General features: G+C 52.0%; 1 protein-coding gene across 1 annotated transcript in view; it reads left to right on the top strand.

The window, feature by feature from the left end:
• The window catches only part of ZFHX3 (zinc finger homeobox 3), a 154,429-nt gene that overhangs the window by 128,878 nt on the left and 9,693 nt on the right, over positions 1–15,858 (top strand). Inside the window, exons 8-9 of the mRNA XM_086757796.1 lie at positions 8,386–8,488; positions 9,872–15,307. Coding sequence (XP_086613922.1) covers positions 8,386–8,488; positions 9,872–15,307 — 5,539 coding nt within the window. The remainder of the gene's footprint in view (positions 1–8,385; positions 8,489–9,871; positions 15,308–15,858) is intronic.

The following is a 15,858-nucleotide window of genomic DNA, read 5'->3' as shown; positions in this document are numbered from 1 at the left end:
TCGCTGCAGTGGGCAGCTCCTTCATCTGTCGGGGCCCTGTCATCTGGGTTTGTCCCATCCCTGCTTGCTTCGTCTGCAGAGACTGTATTGTCTGTGCTCGAGCACTGTGGAAAGGGGCAGTGTTGCAGCGTTGAGTAATTTCCCTGTGAAGAGATTAGAACAGATGCGATCTCCTTTGGCCACCGAGGTCATTGCATGGGATCGCATCCTGCACAGAAGCTTCTGGGAGATGCGGGAGCTGATACGCTGTGCTGCTCCTGATGCAGAGCGAAAGTGCTCGTGTGTTGGTGAGCACTTCCCAAGGAGGACAGCCAGGGTGGTTAAGGTAGCATTACAGGAAATTAGATCTCACATTTCTGCTTAAACTATGATTTTGTGAACCAATAGAGTCACTTCCCTTGGCAGTCTCATCTCATGGAGAGGAGACAGTCCTATTGTGCAGCCCGTGTTCTGGGCCTCGCTCGCTTAATGAGGATCATTGTTACGGTTGTGTGAGATAAGTTGGATCTCTGACTTCTGTCAGGAGTCGCTCCATCCAAAATTACAATGCTTTTGTTGTGTAACAATTCCCTTTTTTCAGGGTAGCCTGAACAAGCTGGGGATATGCTGCCATTAGCCGAAGGGAGGCGGAACCTTATGGGACTGTGGAATGCTAGAGCTGCTGTTTCAAGTGCTGTCTTTAAGATGTTTTGAAATGCCTGCCTGGGATTAAATTAAAATTTAAGCATAGGCAGTTAAAATTCTCTGAAGTAGGAAGTTAGCCACTGAAGTGTGGAGTGAAAGTTCACTGGATAAAGTCAACTGTCTTCACATGGAGCTCAAAACTTGTAACAACTCCACTTCTCGAGGTGTTTGTCAACGACGCTGTGCCGGTGTGTGGGTTGTGACTGCTATTGCAATATTCTGGTGGGGAGCAGAAACTTCAGACGGCACGTTGTGGTTCAGCACGAGCGTGTTTGCACCAGGCTCTTGTTCTGCCCTGCATCCTTATTTAGCACCTAGCGTGGGAATCCTGCTCCAACACTGTCTCTGAGGGATTTAAATTCGTCTGACTCAAGAGGCAGTGCTTGGTGAGAAGTAGTAGATGAGCAGCGCAGCGTTCGGGTTCTCATTTGTGCGACCTGGGTTTGTGCTGTGGCTCACTTTGCCCCAGAGCCACTGCCCGAGAGTCTCTCTGCTGCTGGCATACACGTGGAGTCGCGTGTGCAGCACTGAGCCTCTTCTGTGAGACCTGTATGTGCTGTCACGGTGCAGAAATGCTCGTGAAGGCTTACCCCGCTCCCAGCGCTCAGCCGCTTGCTTCGGTAAATCACATTTGGAATCTCAGGGTATTTCTTTCGTGAATTCCCTTTTCAGAGGTTTCACATGAGTGCGCCTTTCCATTTGCTAGTGGCGGTTTAAGATACAGGTAGAATTCATAAGGCACATTTTCAAAAACCCTTCTAAACTCACAAATGGGATGTATGGTCAGATTTCTGCACTGTTGTTTTTTAGTATAATCTTCAAGGCAAGATTGTGTCTGCAGTTAAGAACTTATTGCCAAGTATATTAAATAAGCGTTTATTTTGATTCCTGTCAGTTCTTTCTCTTTGTGATTTTTTTTTTCTTGCACTCCATCTCTGCTTGTTTTCTCCCTTCTTTGCTGGTTCCTGACAATGGAGGTGAATAGTACCGTGTTTGTCGTAGTGCTCATGTTCTTTTATCAGCTCCCCTCCTGTGACATGGTCTGAGCAAGCACACGCAGCAGCGCCTGGCTTTTCTCTTACAGTTCTGGTCTTGTTCTGTTGCCCTTCCAGTACTCTTGTGGCTCCTTCTCAAATGCCTTTATGCCTTTTATCTCCCCCCTTTGCTGTAGCAGCTACCTCTCCTCTCACTCTTCTGCTCTCTCTCGGCCCCCTTGGGCTCCACAGGAGCTGAAGGTGTCTCTGGCGCCCCGGCTTGCGGTGACCGAGCGTTCCCGGCTGCCCACGAGACCCACGTCTACCCCAAGTAGGCACCGTGGCGTGAAACCCATTAAATCCAGCCAGGCTGGCAGGTCCCAGCACTCTCTGAGGAACAGAATGTAGAGAGGCAGGGGAAAGAGCACCGGCAGTTCCCTGGGCCTGCGAAGCTGGCTGTGCCCACGGGCTCCGGCAGGACGTAGCTCTGCTCTGCCGACCGCTCGCGCGCCTGGGTCAGGGAGCGCTCCCGTCACAAAGACCTTGGTCTCTGTGTCCAGCATCCATTTTGATTGATGGTGCTTATGTGTGTAAATACCTTCTGAGGACTTGGACGAATCTTGTTAGCTTCTAACTGAATTAATGGAAGACATTTTGACCTTACAAGAGCAGCAAGCAGAAGCTGAGCCGCTTTCTTACACCAGCGAGCGTAACGTTTGCTAAGGGCATCTGCTATGCTGGCGTGAAATGATTGGTTCCTGAGCGGGGCTGTCGGCAGAACGCGCGGTCCGGAACTGGCGCAGTTGGGCTGGTCCGTCCCCTTGGCCTGTGTCCTCCAGGATGCAGGGAGGCCGGCAGAAGGCGCTGGTTGAGGAGCTCTGGGCCGGCGCCCCGGCCAAAGCACCGCAGTCCCAGGGAGCACAGTGCCCTTGGGTGAGCACAGCTCTGTGCTGGAGCTGGGCCTCGTCCTCCTGCTGCAGACGCAGGACCTCTGCTGAGAACCTTGGAGACCGGCTGAGCCATGAGGCTCATCCTCTTCTCTCTGGCCTTTCCACCTTGCTGCTGGCGCCGGCCCTGCGCAGCTGTTTCCTTTGGTACCCAGAGATACGTCTGGGGAGGAAGATTGCCTCTCCTGCTTCAGGTCAAGTAGCATGTGGGTCAAAAGGTGGGGGTTTTTGCGTTTCGTGACAGATATTTCAAGAAACAGTATGGCTTGTGCAGAATGTGGCAGCATCAAACGTTCCTGATTTTGCTTGTTCTAGCTAAGACTCCCGTCTCAGTCTGACGCGTGGATCAGGTCGTGGTGCCACCGCGAGGGAATTGCAGTCCAGTAAATGGGAGCCAGGTCCCTTTCGACACAGTATCTTTGCGCTCGGCATTTGGAGGAGGCTCCAGTTAATAATACCTTATCAGACGCCTTTCAGGAACCTGCAGTGTCGAATATGTCTGTTGCCATGGTAACGGCTGCTTGCTTGTGCTCAGCATCTCAGAGCGGGCTGCTTCCAGCCCCCTCCTTTTCCCATCAGCGAGCAGCGGGGTTGGCTGTCCCACGGAACACCCGCGTCCTCACCGGCCCTGGCGCTGGATGGGCGCTGGCGGGGCTGCAGCCACAGGCTGAGAGGACCGGAGCGCGCACCGCACCCCCACGCGATGTGGGGGCCAGAGGAGCCCCAGGGGGCAGGGGCGGCGCCTTCCGCCGTCCCTCCCCATCTCCTGCAGCCTTCCTTCCACGGGGCTGGTGAACAAATGTGGCCAAGTCCATTTTACGTGACATTTCAGCTGCTGGAAGCAGGTCTGATCGCCATCTTTCCCTGTAACAGCCTCTCTGCTAATCTTGGGCCTGCGCCGCTTCGGCAGAGAGCCCCTTAATGAGGGTGAAGTGCAGTTCGCCGGCACAGGCGATTGACAAGACTGATGGGCTCAAGCCGGGAGAAGGGACGGCTTCCCAGGAGCCTCCGGGAGCAGGGAGCTCTCCCTCCTCCCGCCGCCAGCTTTATCCTGCTGCACGTTCCTCTCCCGTCATGTCTGTTGTCAGATTTCTCTGCCTCGATTTAGGGCGTCTTCCAGTGTTTCCAGCCGTCTTTCCATCTTTTTCTTTTCTCCCTTGCTCTAAGAGTAATTCTTGCTCATCCCTGCCACCCTCACGTCTCCCTCCTGCTATCTTTACATTTTTCCCTCTTTCCTATTGTCTTCTCTTATTGTGCTCTCCCTTCTGCTGTCATTCAATTTTTCTCTCCCTCCTTCTCACCCCCTCTCACTCCCCCGATTCCCTCTCACTCTGTGTCTCATTCTCCATCTCGGATGAAGGTAATGAAAATAATCGGGCTTCATTAATTCTGAGCCCTGTGAGATGATAGCCATTTGGAGCCATGTTTGCCAATTAGATGGTCTAAATTAGAAGTGACCTTGGTATACTGCCATCGCTTTGCCTCTCTGAGTCTAATGAAGCTTTTCACTCCAGCACCCTCTCTCTCTCTTTGTAATGGAAATTACCTCCTTTGTCTGGTTGGGAACCTCGCATCGCATGTGCATTTCCCCCGTTGCATGGACATAGGGATAGCAATGTATCTCCTCAGACCCCTCCTAGAGATTTTCTTTCCAAAGCTGTACGATTTCAGCGTTTTGGAGCATTTGCAGAGGACCTGCATGGGCACACATTCGGTCGCTGGGTTCAGAGGACAGTCAGAGCAGGCAGATCCAATGCGCAAGGGGAGCTGGCTGGTCACGCTGTCCAAGATTAATTTTTCGGACGTGCCCAGAATATGGTTCTGTCACGCTGCTGGGGCCAGCGTGGGAGGGGTGTGGAAGCTCTGAGCCTCCGGCCCGTGCTGAGCAGCAGCCCTGCAGTTCATCGTGGTAAGAACATGGTAGATCGGGCAGTGGCAGGAGCCACACCGGTCACTGCTGTAGGTTGTCACAATAACCTGCGGGTTATTGCCAAGCCAGTGACAGGCGGGTCTGTGGGTGTCAGGGCGTGTGCGCTCTGCTGAGGGGACTCGTGGGACAGGGAGGCAGTAGCCTGTCAGCCCTTGGGTTTTTGTAACAGTCCCTCACTGGACCACGCTGTCTGTAGAAGTGGCCGTTGAACCGAGGCGCCCATGCACATCAGTGGATCTCGTCACCGTAAAGACATTTACACTGCACTGGGGGATCTGAATTTCATTCAAAAGGGAGGGTCTTTGGCAGCACAGAGGCTTGTCCCAACAACTTTCCGTCTTCTGAGAGAGATAGTTGGCTCCTCTGCAGTCTGCTCTAGAGGGGAGGTCTCCGGCCACTGTTCTTACCTCCAGTTTGTACCACAGCAGAAATATTTCAACGCGGAGTGCAGGAGAGGCTGCCACAGGCTCTGGCCCGAACCTCCCCCTCCTTTGCTCTTCACCCAAGCAAGTTCCTGCCCCACTGAGCAGAGCGAGTGTGTACGGAAGGGAAGGGAGAAGACAAGTCACGTCGTCAGGCTTACATCTGTAGGGCTGGTTTTGGGTAACGGTTCCCACCGACTGACACTGCCGTGGTGAAAGAGTTGGTGCTGAAGGGACGTTTAAACAGGGAGGCAGAGAGGACAGGGGCCAGCACTGTATGCCAGGGGTTGCCTTCTCAGGTGAGAGGGGGCACTGAACAGCCACACACACTGGCACAGGCCGTGCTCCAAATAGACACCTTCCTCTCCGTCAGCAGAGCGGTTACTGCCGTTTACATACATCTGGGGTGCAAAACGCGGTGTCGTAGCGCACCACGCCTTGTTTACCTGCCGGGCGGCTATGGCCTACTAAGACTTCCTGCCCCTCGGTGCTCCAATTTGTTTATATTGAAAGCAGCCACAGGGCGCGAGGCGTTTTCTGCACGTACAGAGAAGTGGTGTGTCCTCGCACCCGTCTGCGGTGTAAAAGGACAGAGAGCCCAAAATGGGCAGTCTGGAATTTCGCGTAAGTGGGAAATGGTGAGAGGCGCGCAGCCCGTTTTCACTGCTGTTACCTTTGCTGCCTGCTCAGGGGATGGTCCGTGGGGATGAAGAGACAGAGTGGTCCTGCCCTGGAAACGGCACGGGAAACAGGCAGCGCTTTCGGGAGAGACCTGAATGGTGCTGGACAGGTAGAGGACTACAGCAGGTCCAGTAGCCCGGGCAGGACCAGTGCCTTATTTCTGAGGTTTTGCTTCCCAGGGCCAGCCCTGTTTGGCAGTCTGGACTGCCTACATCCGTATCCAGGATTTCTAGTTTCCTGCACTTTTTTCCAAGCATTTTTCCATTTGCCTGTTGGGATTTTGTGCCTGTAGCAATTTAATGTACCACAGCATTTTTTTTTCCCCACTTTTTTTTTTTATTGTGGAGGGCTGGTAGAAGTAGGGTGAGAGCTGTGGCTGTGGAGATGCAGGTAGATAAAGGTAATTACTTAAACACATATAGGGCAGGACTTACTGGTTTGGAGACCCAGATTAAGATGCAGAGGAGCATGTGAGGTTGATGATTATATTTCGGGGAGAGTTAATTGACGGAAGGTGAAGGCAGACAAAGAACCGCTGCTTACTGCCTTCTTGAATCCCAATCAGGAATTATGATTAAAGACGCGGCGAGACAACAGAGGCCTGATGAATTGGTGTCTTTTTTTTTTCTTTTTTGCCGTCATTCACACTTGATTGACTTCAACCTTTCAAGTGCAAAAGTCTCTCTTTTCCATTATTATTCATAGCCATCTGAGTTTTTCTAATTAAAGTGTATGAAAACAATTACTGATCCGTCGTACTGAGTGTGGTGGTGGGGACGGCTGCCTTACTGTAATGCGTATAAAAAGCCCACGGTTTCTATAATGATGTGCAGCTGAGGTGTTAGATAATTTTATTCTTTTTCTACTCTGTTGGGGTTTTTTTTAATTTCTCGTGATTTATTTTTCATAATTCCTAAAGATCGTAGGAAAGCTCTCTCCCTGCTGATAGAGATGAGAGGGATGGCTCCTTCCTGCCTCCCCTCCTCGGCGTCCCTGCTCATCCCCCTGCTCCGAGCCCGGCTAGTGGGAATTAACCAGTGACCTTTCACGTCTCCCGACCACCCACAGCCATCAGATGCTCCTGCTTGGACTAAAAGGTGGAGTGGCTTAGGTGTGCTCAGCTTCCCTCCCGGTGATGTATCAGTGTCAGCTGCCTTCCCTGCAGACGTCTGTGGGACCCGGCGCTCACCTCCATGCACCGTCCGTCCCAGGAAAGGCAGGGAGCTCAGCATCCCCTCCTGGTGCGGTTCGGATGTCTGCAGCCGCTCACATGCGAACGTTTGTTTCTGAGGTTTTTCACTGACTGGGTTCGCTTCCATTCACTTACCAAGGTCTAGTCTGTGCTGCTTGGATTTGACACGCGTGTAAACAAGGCAGGTTTCATGTCCTGCATGTAGGCTTACCTTTGGCTTCACCGGGGATTTGCTGACATCTCATGGGGTTCAGTCAGAGCCTCGTGGTCCTTGGCTGTGCAGCAAGCAAGGTACGCCGCTGCAGATAACTCCTCACTCTCTCTTCTGAAATCCAAGGCTCAAATGCCCTCTTAGTGTCAGAGGGAGGATGGAGAGACTTGTTTCACTAGGAAAAGTGCCTGTCCAGGGATGTTTGTTTACGCCTGACTTTCCCAGCAGCAGAGGCTGAGAGCACACGCACCGCAAGCATTGCAAGTCAGTGCTGGTTTCTGGTCCTCCTTGTACCGCAGCCCCGGTGAGGGGGAAGCGCTCCCCGAGTGCCAGCGCAGTAAGGCGTCCAGCCGCTGGCAGCTGCAGAAGTGTCCTGCCTTGCCGCAGCCATCTAGCCAGTGCTGGCGGCCGTGCGCTGGAGTGCAGCGCGGATGGTGATGGTGACGGGTCTGCTTTTCCAGTTGCTGCTCGGGGAGAAGGGCTGTGGGCAGCTTTCCGGGTGGTGTGAGGTACAGGCTCTGGACGTTCAGAAGCGTGTTCGTTGTCCTGCATCTGATGCCAGCCACGGGCGAGCTGCGAGCAAGGTGGTTCTGTGTGTCACTGAATACACCCAAGGAAACACAATTTTCCAGAAAAAGGCGAACGTATGATGTGACTCTTTCACAGAGCTTCTCTAGTTGAAGCACACAAACTCTCCAGCTCTTTAGAGAGTTATGATGGTGGAGGCAGACACTTGGAGAGGCGAAGGGGACACATCAGTCAGAGCAAGGAAAGGGTTACCAAAAGCTTGTCATTTCGCAGACAATCTGCTGTATTTTTAGTCTTTCCTTATTCATCCTTTCCTTTGTCACCTCTCTTTTTACTTGTACTTTTCTTTCTCATGCCCCTCCTTTTCCTGCATTGATACACTTTGAAAACAGTGCTGCAATGCTCCCTGGTTCAAGATTACAGTGTACTTTATGAGGTATGATTTAATTAGGGGCCTTATTATGTTTTCAGCAGCTTAAGGTGGGCCTTTCAACTTATCTACCTAATTGGTTGCACAAGAAGTTTCACAGCCCATGACAAAACATTGTCAGTGATCAAAGTCTGAATTCTACATAAAGGAAAAATATTAATAATAAGATTATTCTTCAAGTGTGCACTGCTAATTATGTCCAGAATGTAACTGTAGAAGCACTTTTGACTGATGTGAGCTTTGTCTAATAAACATGAGTCTTCAGTGAGCTATGAAAAGTGACGCCTCTGACTTTACAATACTGGTGTCTCATTTTGCCACTGAAGATGTTTAAAGTATTTTCCTGTGTTTTTCTTCTCCCCACATCCTTCCCTCCCTGTCTCCAGGTGACGACACCTGAGGTGATGATGCCCAGCAGCATGTTTCTCCCGGCAGCCGCTCCAGAGAAAGATGGGAACTCTGCCGCAGAGGAGCTGGGGAAGCAGCCTGGTGAGTGCAGGTCAACGAGGTCTGTGGGTCCCACCAGTCCCACAGCTCCCATCAGCTGGGCAGGGACTGTGTCTGGGGACATCTCTGCCTGGGTGAGCTCCCTGTGCCTGGCTGTCTTCTGAGAACCACAGTCAGGCGGCGCGCAGCAGGGCCAACTCCCCTGATCTGTGCCCCAAACCCTGGGGGCTGCTGCCCTGGGGGTCCCCGTGGCAGGGCAGAGCAGAGCTCCTCAGAGCTGAGGAGCACAGCTCACCACGGTGGCGATTCACGTGGAGGTGGTGTTGAATCCTTGCGAAGGCAAAGACCAGATGTGGGCAGTGAAGAGCAGAGGTGGTAGAGGGCTGAGGGGATTGGTAGAGAAATGCCGGAGGCTGCAGCTGCTGGGTGCAGACTGTGCTGCCACCTCTGCTGTACTTGCCCTGCTGCCGTCATAGATTAAGTACATACACTGGCACACGGTTTGGGGAGCTTGGGGCTGCTGCGATCCTTATCCTGTCAAAACCTCCTCTGCCTGGTTCATTGCCGTGCAGTGTTACAAAGCCATAGCTGTAAATCCGTGGCCGTTTAGCCCTGGCTTTGTAGTGTGATGTGAGAGCACGCCAAGAGCATCGTCCTGCATGGGCAGGAGTGTCTGATCTCAAACCTGGCCGGGAAGCAGTGCCAGTCTTCCTTTTGTGTCTTCTTGGAAGGTCTGTAAGAAATCTGGGAATGAAGACAGCCGGCGTTCCCTTTCAGACAGGCGGCCCCACGGCCATGACGCTGGTGGGGCAGCACCGGCACAGCCAGAGTAGCTCATGCTGCCCCAGGCAGTGGGATCCCTTTTTTTGCCTCTGCCCGTGTCACACTGTCTTTCCTGGCATGACTGTGCTCTTGGAGCCTGGGAAGTGGCAGGGCACTGAGTGCTTGTTCCTTCTTCTCCCATCCTCCTTCGAACAGCACCCTTTGAGCTGCTGCCAGCAGGACCTGAATTTCATTGCTGTTGTTTCTAGCTTTGATAGGACCAAGACTCAAATACTACTCAGTTTGATGAACCTTCCTGTAGGAAAAGAGCCAGGACATCAAAGAGAAACAGCAGACAGACAGGTGGTCAAGTGGCCTTCACTTAAAGGTGATAAATATCCTAAGGGAACATGTGTGTGTGTGAACAATTTCCAGATATTCAAAGGGGGCAAGAAAGTAAATTGTGTAGATTTGTGCAGTGGGCCATGGTGAGGGTAATGGACTGGTGTTAAAATAAATGAATGAAGGGAGAGGAGGAATGTTAGACATACCTGTCGCCGTGCAGAGCAAAAACCATGGCCATAGTAGGGACAAAAAGAGGGTGTTCATCAGCTCTTGTGTGCTGGTGTAATTTTCTGGTTTGCTCTGATTTTGTTTTCACAGAGATCTCTGAGGACGCGGGGAAGAGTCTTTTGCCGTCGGAAAGTACAGAGCACAGCGGAGACCCCAAGCCCGTTCCGGCCGATCAGAGCTCTGCCAGGGAGGACTCCGGCTTCCTCTGCTGGAAGAAGGGCTGCAACCAGGTGTTCAAGAGCTCGGCAGCCCTGCAGACGCACTTCAATGAAGTTCACGCAAAGCGGCCTCAGCTGCCGGTGTCCGATCGCCACGTCTACAAGTACCGTTGTAACCAGTGCAGCCTGGCGTTCAAAACCGTTGAGAAGCTGCAGCTCCATTCCCAGTACCATGTCATCCGGGCAGCCACAATGTGCTGCCTCTGCCAGCGCAGCTTCCGGACCTTTCAGGCCCTGAAGAAGCACCTGGAAACCAGCCACCTGGAGCTGAGCGAGGCTGACATTCAGCAGCTGTATGGTGGTCTCTTGGTCAACGGGGACCTCCTCGCTATGGGCGATCCTTCACTTGCAGAAGACCACACTATAATAGTCGAGGAAGATAAGGAGGAGGAGAGCGACTTGGAAGATAAGCAGAGCCCGACAGGTAGCGATTCGGGGTCGGTGCAGGAGGACTCTGGCTCAGAACCGAAAAGGGCGTTACCCTTCAGGAAGGGCCCTAACTTCACTATGGAGAAATTCCTAGATCCGTCTCGCCCTTACAAGTGCACAGTCTGCAAGGAGTCGTTCACGCAGAAGAACATTCTCCTGGTCCATTACAATTCAGTTTCTCATCTGCATAAACTGAAGAGAGCCCTTCAAGAGTCTGCTACCGGGCAGCCTGAGCCTACCAGCAGCCCCGACAACAAACCGTTCAAGTGTAACACCTGCAACGTGGCCTACAGTCAGAGCTCCACCCTGGAGATCCACATGAGGTCTGTCCTGCACCAAACCAAGGCTCGCGCTGCCAAGCTGGAGGCAGCCGGGGGCAGCGGTAGTAGTAACGGAGCCGGCAACAGCAGCACGAGCAGTCTGTCTTTGGGTTCATCCACGCCAAGTCCGGTGAGCGCCAGCAACAGTACTACTTTCACAACTGCCAACACAAGCACTTCAGGCACAGCTGCCGTTCCCAGCCTGCTCAACCAGGTATCCAGCGACAATGCAGGTGTTCCTCCTTTAGGTAACCCTGTAAGCGCTAACATCTCCTTGCCCTCGGAGCCCAAGGAGGTAAACCGAAAGAAGCTGGCAGACATGATTGCATCCAGGCAGCAGCAGCAGCAGCAGCAGCAAGCTCAAACCTTAGCACAGGCACAGGCCCAAGTCCAGGCCCATCTGCAACAAGAGCTGCAGCAGCAAGCTGCTCTCCTGCAGTCTCAGCTGTTCAACCCAGCACTTTTGCCACACTTTCCGATGACCACTGAGACCCTTCTGCAGCTTCAGCAACAGCAGCATCTTCTGTTTCCTTTCTACATCCCCAGTGCCGAGTTCCAGCTCAATCCAGAAGTTAGTTTGCCTGTCACCAGCGGTGCGCTGACATTGACTGGTACAGGTCCAAGTTTGCTGGAGGACCTGAAGGCTCAAGTTCAGCTCCCCCAACAGAGCCATCCACAGCTGTTACAGCAGCAGCAAGGTCAACTGTCCTTGTCACAACCTCACTCCATCCTTATACAGCAGAGCCAGCACCCTGAGAAGAAGAATAAATCCACAGTGAAGGAGAAAGAGAAAGAAACCCCACGGGAAAGAGAAACTGCAGAGAGGGGAGAAAATAATGTAGCATCTAAGGAGTCTCTGCCTGATAACTTAAAGCCCAAAGAGAAGAAGGACTTTGTACCGGGCAGTAGTTCGGAGCCCTCCTTATTGCCTCCGCGTATTGCCTCTGATGCAAGAGGGAACGCCACAAAAGCCTTGCTGGAAAACTTCGGCTTTGAGCTTGTCATTCAGTATAACGAGAACAAGCAGAAGGTGCAGAAGAAAAATGGGAAGACAGAGCAAGGTGAGAACTTGGAAAAGCTCGAGTGTGATACGTGCGGCAAGTTCTTTTCAAACATCCTCATCCTGAAGAGCCACCAGGAGCATGTTCACCAACATTACTTCCCCTTTAAGCAGTTAGAGAGATTTGCCAAACAGTACAGAGAACACTACGACAAACTGTACCCACTGCGGCCTCAGACCCCAGAGCCCCAACCCCCACCTCCGCCGCCCCCACCTCCGCTCCCTCCAGCACCTCCTCAGCCAGCTTCTACTCCTACCATTCCGACTTCTGCCCCACCGATTACCTCTCCTACAATCGCACCAGCCCAGCCGTCTGTGCCGCTCACCCAGCTCTCCATGCCCATGGAGCTCCCCATCTTCTCACCACTTATGATGCAAACCATGCCGCTACAAACGTTACCTGCTCAGCTGCCGCCCCAGCTGGGTCCTGTAGACCCTCTGCCTGCTGACTTGGCCCAGTTGTACCAGCATCAGCTCAACCCTAGCCTTCTCCAGCAGCAGCAGAACAAGAGGCCACGGACGCGGATCACCGATGACCAGCTCAGAGTCCTTCGGCAGTATTTTGATATCAACAATTCCCCAAGTGAGGAGCAGATCAAAGAGATGGCGGACAAATCTGGATTGCCCCAGAAGGTGATCAAGCACTGGTTCAGAAACACTCTTTTCAAAGAACGCCAGCGCAACAAGGATTCACCGTACAACTTCAGCAATCCTCCCATTACCAGCCTGGAAGAACTGAAGATAGACTCACGGCCTCCTTCTCCAGAACCTCAAAAGCAGGAGTACTGGGGAAGCAAGCGATCCTCCCGGACGCGCTTTACTGACTACCAACTCAGAGTCCTGCAGGACTTCTTTGATGCCAATGCTTATCCAAAGGATGATGAATTTGAGCAGCTTTCTAACTTGCTGAACCTCCCAACACGTGTTATAGTGGTTTGGTTCCAGAATGCCCGTCAAAAAGCTAGGAAAAACTATGAGAATCAGGGAGAAGGCAAAGACGGGGAACGACGGGAGCTCACAAATGACAGGTACATTAGAACAAGCAACTTGAATTATCAGTGCAAAAAGTGCAGTCTTGTCTTTCAGCGCATTTTTGATCTCATTAAACACCAGAAAAAGCTTTGTTACAAAGATGAGGATGAGGATGGACAGGATGACAGCCAGAATGAAGACTCTATGGATGCAATGGAGCTCTTGACTCCGACCAGTTCCTCCTGCAGCACACCAATGCCCTCGCAAGCTTACAGCACACCTACGTCTTCAGCCAACGCAACTTCCTCAGCTTTTCTGCAGCTCGCAGCAGAGGCAGATGATTCCTCCACCTATAGTTCTAAGGTAGAAGCTACAGATGAGAAGCCAAAGCAGTCTGAACCTCCAAGTACACAGCAAAACCAAACTCAAGAGAAGCAAGTGCAACCAAAGCAAGAGTCTCAGCAGCAACAGGACCAAGGAGAACAAAAGACAAGTTCAGCACACCAAAAGATTTCACAGTTATCCTCCCCCTCCTCATTGCAACAGGCACCGCCCCCTCCTCAGGCCCCTCAGTGCTCCTTGTCACAGTCAAGCCCAAGTCCATCTCAGCTCCCGCATCTCTCCCTCAAACCCATTCACACATCCACCCCTCAACAGCTGGCAAACCTACCTCCTCAGCTAATCCCGTACCAGTGTGACCAGTGTAAGCTGGCATTTCCTTCCTTTGAGCACTGGCAGGAGCATCAACAGCTTCATTTTTTGAGTGCGCAGAACCAGTTTATCCACCCCCCATTCCTGGACAGAACGCTGGATGTGCCGTTCATGCTTTTTGATCCCAGTAATCCACTACTTGCGAGCCAGCTGCTGTCTGGAACATTACCCCAGATTCCAGCAAGCTCAGCCACTTCACCTTCAACTCCAACATCCACAATGAACACGCTGAAGAGAAAGCTGGAGGAAAAGGCCAGTGCAAGCCCTGGAGAAAATGACAGTGGGACCGGAGGAGAAGAACCACAAAGGGATAAACGTCTAAGGACAACCATTACCCCAGAGCAGCTAGAAATTCTTTATCAGAAATATTTGCTCGACTCCAACCCAACACGGAAAATGTTGGATCACATTGCACATGAAGTGGGCTTGAAGAAACGTGTGGTGCAAGTTTGGTTTCAGAACACCCGTGCACGGGAGAGGAAGGGACAGTTCAGAGCTGTAGGGCCTGCCCAAGCCCACAGACGATGTCCCTTCTGCCGAGCTCTCTTTAAAGCAAAGACAGCTCTGGAAGCGCATATCCGATCCCGTCACTGGCATGAGGCCAAGAGAGCTGGATACAACTTGACATTGTCTGCTATGCTCTTAGATTGTGATGGGGGACTCCAGATGAAGGGAGACATCTTTGATGGAGCAAGCTTTTCCCACATGCCACCAACTAGCAGTGATGGACAGAGTGTTCCTCTCTCCCCAGTGAACAAGACCATGGAACTGTCACCTCGAACTCTGCTGAGTCCATCCTCCATTAAGGTGGAAGGCATAGAAGACTTTGAGAGTCCCTCCATGTCCTCGGTCAATCTGAGCTTTGACCAAACAAAGCTGGACAACGATGACTGCTCTTCTGTCAACACTGCAATCACAGACACTACAACAGGAGATGAAGGGAACGCGGACAACGATAGTGCAACAGGGATTGCAACCGAAACCAAATCAGCATCGGGACCCAGTGAGGGTCTGACAAAAGCTGCCATGATTGCAATGTCTGAATATGAAGATCGGCTGTCTTCTGGCCTGGTCAGCCCAGCTCCCAGCTTTTACAGCAAAGAGTATGATAATGAAGGTACTGTGGACTATAGTGAAACATCCAGCCTTGCAGACCCCTGCTCACCCAGCCCTGGTGCGAGTGGTTCAGCCAGCAAGTCTGGAGAGAGCGGGGATCGGCCTGGACAGAAACGCTTTCGCACTCAGATGACTAATCTCCAGCTAAAAGTTCTTAAGTCATGCTTTAATGACTACAGGACACCTACCATGCTGGAGTGTGAGGTCCTGGGCAATGACATTGGACTGCCAAAGAGAGTTGTTCAGGTCTGGTTCCAGAATGCTAGGGCAAAGGAGAAGAAGTCCAAACTCAGCATGGCCAAGCATTTTGGTATAAACCAAACGAGTTACGAGGGACCCAAAACAGAGTGCACTTTGTGTGGCATCAAGTACAGTGCTCGACTGTCTGTACGTGACCATATCTTCTCTCAACAGCATATCTCCAAAGTTAAAGAAACCATTGGAAGCCAGTTGGACAAGGAAAAGGAGTATTTTGACCCAGCTACTGTACGTCAGTTGATGGCTCAGCAGGAGCTGGACCGGATCAAAAAAGCCAATGAGGTTCTTGGTCTGGCAGCTCAACAGCAGGGCATGTTTGACAACACCCCTCTGCAAGCTCTTAACCTTCCTGCTGCGTACCCAGCACTACAGGGCATCCCTCCAGTCTTGCTCCCAGGCCTCAACAGCCCGTCCTTACCAGGCTTCACTCCATCCAACACAGGTGGGTATGGATGTTACCACGCTGCTCAGGGACACGGCTTAACTTGACACACCCTTGGCATAAACGAGTGTTCCCCTGAGAATGGCTGACAAAGGGATAGCCGGCCCTTTAGTCCAGCCTGTTTACTTGGCAGCAAATAAGCAATAGGTATTTTCTCTTTAATTCCTGAACTCTGGTTTTCTAGCAAAGACCGGAATAGAGCGAGACCTGGACATGCTGTTTTGTTAGCGCAGGCTAAAAATTCTGAAGCACTTGCAAGGAAATAGAAAATGGAGGGTTTATCAAATGGGACATGAAAAGGACGTATGTGCTGGATGCATTGTCCGTAATACCTTTCCTTTTGTCATTACATTCGGTTTGTGTAATGCCATCCCAAGCTTTCAATAATTCTGAATGTTCCTAGGGGAAGGTGTGATGTGCCTGGTAGCACTGTGATGGAACCCTGGAGCAGCTTTGTGTAACGTCCTGTGGTGAGCTCCAGGACGAATCTTGATGCAGCTGTGGATTGGCTTTTGAGCAGCGGCTGGGCACAACCTGAGAGCAGCTTCTCA

The sequence above is a fragment of the Chlamydotis macqueenii genome, chromosome 13, assembly GCF_036417535.1.
Source record: "Chlamydotis macqueenii isolate bChlMac1 chromosome 13, bChlMac1.mat, whole genome shotgun sequence".
NCBI classification, from domain to species: Eukaryota; Metazoa; Chordata; class Aves; order Otidiformes; family Otididae; genus Chlamydotis; species Chlamydotis macqueenii.
The sequence above is the reverse complement of the archived record's forward strand: the minus strand, read 5'-3'. Positions and strand labels throughout refer to the sequence as shown.